This window comes from Cryptomeria japonica, chromosome 9 (genome assembly GCF_030272615.1).
Source record: "Cryptomeria japonica chromosome 9, Sugi_1.0, whole genome shotgun sequence".
NCBI classification, from domain to species: domain Eukaryota; kingdom Viridiplantae; phylum Streptophyta; class Pinopsida; order Cupressales; family Cupressaceae; genus Cryptomeria; species Cryptomeria japonica.
In genome coordinates, this window is record NC_081413.1 from 752,898,824 (window position 1) to 752,906,045 (window position 7,222).

Sequence of the window (7,222 nt, forward strand, 5' to 3'; positions counted from 1 at the left end):
CATTCTTCATTGCACTGAGTTTGATGCCTTGCTTAAAAATCAATCATGACATTTCCACAAAGGTTCTTACTTGCTTCCACTTAGCATTTACTTGTTGATTCACTTCTTGGATAAACCAATAGAATGCTTCCATTTTGTTGACATCAGAATCGTGTATGGGCTTATTTTTCCCTTTTGGACTCCACCATGTCAAGTTTGTGTTCTACTATGCAAATTTTCTTGCTAAGAACCTTTCTATATGGTTAATTTGTATTCATTGTGTTGGGTAATATTCTTACAACAAATTTGGATCCTCATTATGGTGTCTAGTAAGATCATTAACAAATTACCATTAATCTTAAGACTCTAAATCATTGATGACCAAAATTCACACAATTTTAAATAACTTTAAATAGTATTAAGGTCATCCAATTATTGTGACCCTACACATCGATAATATCATTAACAAGTGTTTCATATAACCAAATTATCTCATTTGTAATAACTTACAATGTGAAGAGATCTCTAATATTACTATAAGCATCTATCATGCTCTAGACAACTTAATCATAGTTCATTAGATAAAGATTAAGTGATAATACCTAGAGTATATTTCAAGCCCAAGGAAGAAGGAAGAAATGTAATTACAATTGTAAGTTTTAAACACTAGTTTAAGCATCTTTTACCAGATAAGTTAATTTTCATACCTCCATCCTACAATTTTATTTTGAAAGCTATTATTCTAGTATGATTAGACCAATTGGTGCCAATGTTGTTTTCTATGCTGTACACGTCCTTTATTAAGACTATATCATTTTGATCATGTGCATTGTGGGCAATGCAGCCTTTCAAGAAGCAATGGGAGAAGGAATTCTAACAGATCAACTCATAGATTTCATGGCTGAAATCTGAAACCCTATGACTTTCAAGAGTGGGCTGAATTTATTCACAGCATTTTTCAACAGATTAGTTGGTAGATTTCCCCTCTGTAATCCATAGAGGATAGACCTTGGAAAGCTGGGGTGGCATTCCCTTTGTAAGCTTTTGCTAATGACGATGTCCTCATTATTGAACGTACCAGAAGCCGAAGGAGTGATGGTTGCTGCTTCCTGCAAATTGTTATACCAACGTAGAGGGAGTCATGAAATGCCTTTGATGTCTGCTGTCAAGTAAAGATGCTTCCAGGCTTACCACTGGCAATGCCATTGTGGTAGGCATAGACTGAATAACACTCCACATTTTCCACAACCATATAATGCCATTGCCATCTTCTACTCGTCTCAATCTCACAGCATCATGTAGACAGGGCCAGAAGGAGGCGCTGCACATTCTGCTCACTACACACAAATCCCCTGAAAACTGCTCTACTCATCTTCAATTATTGAATACCTGCGTTTTCAAGAACGCGCTTTCACAAGGGAAAAGTGTCCACACTTTCATCGCTCATAGGCCATTGGCATTTGGTACTCGCACAGTTTTTCACAATAAGCTCATTGACATGTATGTCAAGTGCGGAAGTTTAGTTGAGGGTTGTAGAATGTTTGACCGCATGAAAGAACGAGACAACGTCTCATGGAATACGATTATTGCAGCATACAGAAGACATGGGTATCCTCAGGAGGCAGTCACACTGTTTCACCAAATGCAACGAACAGGTTTCCAACCCGATCAGTTTACATTTGCCAGCGTACTACCAGCCTGTGCCAAAATGGGAGATTTAGAACAGGGTATGAACATCCATCAAAGCATAATGGAAGGGGAATTCTTGTCAGATATTATGGTTGGAAATGCTCTGGTAGACATGTATGCAAAATGTGGAAGCATAGACAAGGCACGTGACGTGTTTGACGGAATGCCTCAAAGAGATGTTGTCTCATGGAATGCAATAGTTGCAGGATACACACAGAATGGTGTTCTTGACGAGGCTTTAAGGCTTTTCAAAGCAATGCCTCAAAGAGATGTGTTATCATGGAATGTGATGATTGCAGGATATGCACACAATGGATTTGTTGAAAAGGCCTTAGAAACTTTACAGCAAATGGAATTGGCAGGTATAAAGCCGGACTCCATAACCTTTGCCAGCATCTTTCAAGCCTGTGCCAAAATGAGAGCTTTGGAGCAGGGTATAGACATCCATCAAAGCATAAAAGATAGAGAAATTTTGTCAAATGTTGTAGTTGGAACTGCTCTAGTAGACATGTATTCAAAATGTGGAAGCATCGACAAGGCATGTGAATTGTTTGGCAAAATGCCTCAAAGAAATGTGGTCTCATGGACTGCAATGATTGTGGGATATTCACAAAATGGATTTGTTGAAAAGGCTTTAAAAACTTTCAAGCAAATGCAATTGGCAGATGTAAAACCTAATTCCACAACCTTTGCCAGCATCCTCCCTGTCTGTGCCAAAATAGGAGACTTGGAACAGGGTACAGGCATCCATCAAAGGATAATAGAAGCGGGATTTTTCTCAGTTAGTTTAGTTGGAAACGCTCTCATAGATATGTATGCGAAATGTGGAAGCATAGACAAGGCACGTCAACTATTTGACAGAATGCCTCATAAAGATGTCATCTCATGGAATACAATGATTGCAGGATATACACAAAATGGGTTTGTTGAAAAGGCGTTGGAAGTTTTCAAGCAAATGCAATTGGCAGGCGTAAAGCCAAATTCAACAACCTTTGCTAGCATCCTCCCTGTCTGTGCCAAAATAGGAGCTTTGGAACAGGGTATAGGTATCCATCAAAGCATAATGGAAAGGGGATTTTTGTCAGATATTGTAGTTGGAAATGCTCTGGTAGACATGTATGCAAAATGTGGAAGCATAGTTAAGGCACATGAACTGTTTGACAGAATGCCTCAAAGAGATGTAATCTCATGGAATACAATGATCGGAGGATATGCACAAAATGGATTTGTTGAGAAGGCTTTGGAAACCTTCAAGCAAATGAGATTGGCAGGTGTAAAACCAGATTCCACAACCTTTGCCTGCGTCCTTCCCACCTGTGCAAAAATGGGAGCTTTGGAACAGGGTATGGATATCCATCAAATCATAATGGAAGGTGGATTTTTTTCAGATATTATAGTTAGAAATGCTTTGGTAGACATGTATACAAAATGTGGAAGGATTGACAAGGGACGTAAATTGTTTGACAAAATGCCTCAAAGAAATGTGGTCACATGGAATGCAATGATTGCAGGGTATGCACAAAATGGATTGGTTGAAAAGGCTTTAGAAACTTTAAAGCAAATGCGATTGGGAGGTGTAAAACCTAATTCAACAACCTTTACCAGCATCCTTGCCGCCTGTGCCAAAATAGGAGCTTTGGAACATGGTATGGACATCCATCAAATAATAGAGGAGAGAGAAATTTCGCTAGATGTTGTTGTTGCAACTGCCTTGGTAGACATGTATGCGAAATGTGGAAGCATAGATAAAGCACATGAACTGTTTGACAAATTGCCTCAAAGAGATGTCGTCTCATGGACTGCAATGATTGTAGGATATGCACAAAATGGATTTGTTGACAAGGCTTTAGAAACTTTCAAGCAAATGCAGTTGGCAGGTGTAAAGCCAGATTCCACAACCTTTGCTAGCATCCTTCCAGCCTGTGCCAAAATGGGAGCTCTAGAACAGGGTGTAGACATCCATCAAAGTATAAAGGATAGAGAAGTTTTGTCAAATGTGGTAGTTGCAACTGCCCTGGTGGATATGTATGCAAAATGTGGAAGCATGGATAAGGCATGTGAATTGTTTGACAAAATGCCTCAAAGAAATGCAGTCTCCTGGACTTCAATGATTGTAGGATATGCACAAAATGGATTTATTGAAAAGGCTTTAGAAACTTTCAAGCAAATGCAATTGGCAGGTGTAAAGCCAGACTCCACAACCTTTGCCAGCATCCTCCCTGCTTGTGCCAAAGTAGGAGCTTTGGAACAGGGTATGGACATCCATAAAAGTATTATGGAAGGGGGATATTTGTCAGATAGTATAGTTGGAAATGCTCTAGTAGACATGTATGCAAAATGTGGAAGTGTAGACAAGGGACGTGAACTGTTCGACAAAATGCCTCAAAGAGATGTCATCTCATGGAATGCAATGATTGTGGGATATGCACAAAATGGAATTGTTGAAAAGGCTTTAGAAAGTTTCAAGCAAATGCAATGGGCAGGTGTAAAGCCAAATTCCACAACTTTTGCCAGCATCCTCCCTGCCTGTGCCAAAATGGGAGCTTTAGAACAGGGTATGGACATTCATCAAAGCATAATGGAAGAGGGATTTTTGTCAGATATTATAGTTGGAAATGCTCTGGTAGACATGTATGCAAAATGTGGAAGTATTGTCAAGGCACGTGAAATGTTTGACAGAATGCCTGAAAGAAATGTCATCTCATGGAATGCAATGATTGCAGGATATGCACAAAATGGATTTTGCAAAGATGCTCTCAAAATTTTTGAATTAATGATGCAATCTGGAATATATCCTGACATTGTAAGCTTTGCTTGTGTTCTATGTGCATGCAGCCATGCAGGTTTTGTGAATGAGGGTTGTCAATACTTCAATCATATGAGTAATGCTTATTGCATTACACCTACAGTCAATCATTATGTGTGCATGGTTGACCTTATTGCCCGTGCTGGCTATCTTGAGGAGACCCTAAACTTTATCATTAAGATGCCAGTTAAACCCGTTGTGGTTGTGTGGATGTCTTTTCTTGGCGCCTGTAGATCACATATAAATATAGGCTTAGGAGTATTTACAGCAACACTGCTTTTATATTTGGATCCTAGAAATGCTGCAACTTATGTTCTTCTCTCTAACATCTATGCAAAAGTGGGCAGGTGGGGTGAGGTTCAAATGGTAAGGAGACTGATGAAAGATAGAGGAATTACAAAGATCCCTGGATGTAGTTGGGTTGAAGACCGTAAAATGGTACATGCTTTCTGTGTAGGAGACAGATCACATCCACAGACACAGGAGATCTATGCAAAGTTGGAGAAATTGGCTTGGGAGATGAAGGCAGCAGGGTATTTTCCAGATTTAAGACAGTTAGTTAATGATGTGGAAGAGGAGGAAAAAGAATTATTTCTCTGCCATCATAGTGAAAAGTTAGCAATTGCATTTGGTTTGCTAAACTCACCCCATGGGGCAAGTATTAGAATTGTCAAGAACCTTCGAGTGTGTTCTGACTGCCACACTGCAACAAAATTTATCAGCAAGATTGTTGCAAGAGAAATTGTTGTGAGAGATATGAACCGTTTCCATCATTTTAAACAGGGACAATGTTCTTGTGGAGATTATTGGTGATGCTAAATGAAGCAATCTGAAAAGGAGGCTTGCACATAATGTGCACTGTGTCAGACCTGGAGTAATAATGAGGGTGAAGGTTTTATTTTCAGTTTCTAGAAAGTTTCTTTTTATTTTGTTTAAAGTATTTGGCAATCTAAACCATGCTATTAGCTTCATAAAAATTAGATGTATAGAGTGCAATAGACCACTGCTTATATACACTGTTGGGATATTTGGCAAAGACTTGTTTTAAGATAATGTGGATGCTTCATTGGATTGTTCTCAGAAAACCTGCATACGTATGAGATGAAAAGTTGGAGTAGAAGCTCGAGAATGGGAAGAAACAGGTGAGGAACACTTGGAAAGATGCTTGACCACCAGGATTTGTGGGGAGGGCTCATAGTTAAACCCTTGCCATTTTGCGGAGTTCTTTTGTTTTGATTGCCTGTATTATCTTTTACCTATGTCAGGTCAATTATTTGAGATTAAATTAAACTTTCCAGATTAGGTATGCAATTTTACATAAGGGCATGTGGATTGATTTTGTCTAATTTATGGTTTAGATATTTCTAATGTTATTTCACATTCCTTTGTTTGGTGAGATAGCTAATAGATCTGTGAATTCAATTATATTTTTCTAATTTGATTTGATATCAATCCATTCAATTTTAATTAGAAATAAATTATTATAATTTATATATAAAGAAGTGAAACAAATTGCAATTATGTTTATAAAACTTGCAAAACTCACATAATGATGTTTTTAGGTTCATGTTAGAAAGAAGATAATAACATTTATATATGTAAAAATAAAATCACAATTTATGTTCCATTACAATAACATTTTCATAGTATTACAAATTGTGCATGATGAGATTTATAAATTGGTACTAATGAGATGAGAATATAAATTAGATTGGAAGAGAGCTAAATGCAGATTTCATAAGCATTTGAAGTGACAATAGATTTAAAACAAGATAAACTTAGAAGAATAAGGGCTAAGGATTAAAAGAATATTACAACTATATTCATACCATGGTCGAATTGATTTATATGCAGCAAACTTAACAAACACAAGTAAAAGTTAAATTCCATTTTATAAGGTAGGAACTGAATAGTTTTGCATTAGTTGCATACCTAGCAAATGCTAGTGAAGAAAAAATTTCATATGCCATATCTAAGGTTTGTTTTCAATCCTTATTCACTGCATTAAGTATATTGAATTATTGCACCTATCTCAAGTCAAAATTTTATATTAGGAAATTTGATTCACAATGTTAATGGCTAATAAGTCACATGGGTAACAATTTTTGTTTAGTTGTTTTAAAATGTTGAAATGTTACAATAAGCATGGATGTTTGTATGCAACAAAGGAAAGAAAATATAGTTTTTGGAATGATGAACTTTAATGCTTCATATCATGCAAATGCACTTGACAACTTTATGGTTATAAGCAAATATAAATTTGAAGTCGCAACAAGTCTTTATAATGAGTGTTTTCAATGTTTAAATAGAAAAATAAAATTTGTTATGAAGTACATTCTATTCTTATAAAATATTTTTCACTTTGTAGTCATTGTTGAGCATCACTATTGAGGTCCCAAGTATATCTAAAACTATGTTAAGTATATTGAATTTTAGTACTTATCTTGTGTCAAAATTGTATAATAGGGGTTTTGATTCACAATGTATAGAGACTTATTAGACATGTGGCTAACAATTGTGGTTTCCTCATTTTAAAACATTCGGTTGTTATCATAAGCATAGATGCTCATATACAACAAAGACTAGAAATATAGTTTTTGGAATGGTGAACTTTAAGTCTTCATCTCATGCAAATGCATTTGACAACTACATGGTTATAAAGAAACATAAATTCTAAACTATAGTAAATCTTTCTAGTGAGTGTATTCAATGTTTACAATAGAAAATGAAATTTTGTTGTGAAGTGCA

The 7,222-nt window shown here is 36.5% G+C and overlaps 1 protein-coding gene across 1 annotated transcript; it reads left to right on the forward strand.

Annotated features, from left to right (window-relative positions):
• The first annotated feature begins 757 nt into the window (after nt 1–757).
• On the forward strand, nt 758–5,852 carry LOC131064634 (pentatricopeptide repeat-containing protein At1g11290, chloroplastic-like). The gene has a single exon (XM_057998831.2). The coding sequence runs from the start codon at nt 1,235–1,237 to the stop codon at nt 5,285–5,287; it is 4,053 nt and encodes a 1,350-aa protein (XP_057854814.2). The 5' UTR covers nt 758–1,234; the 3' UTR covers nt 5,288–5,852.
• Nucleotides 5,853–7,222: the final 1,370 nt, after the last annotated feature.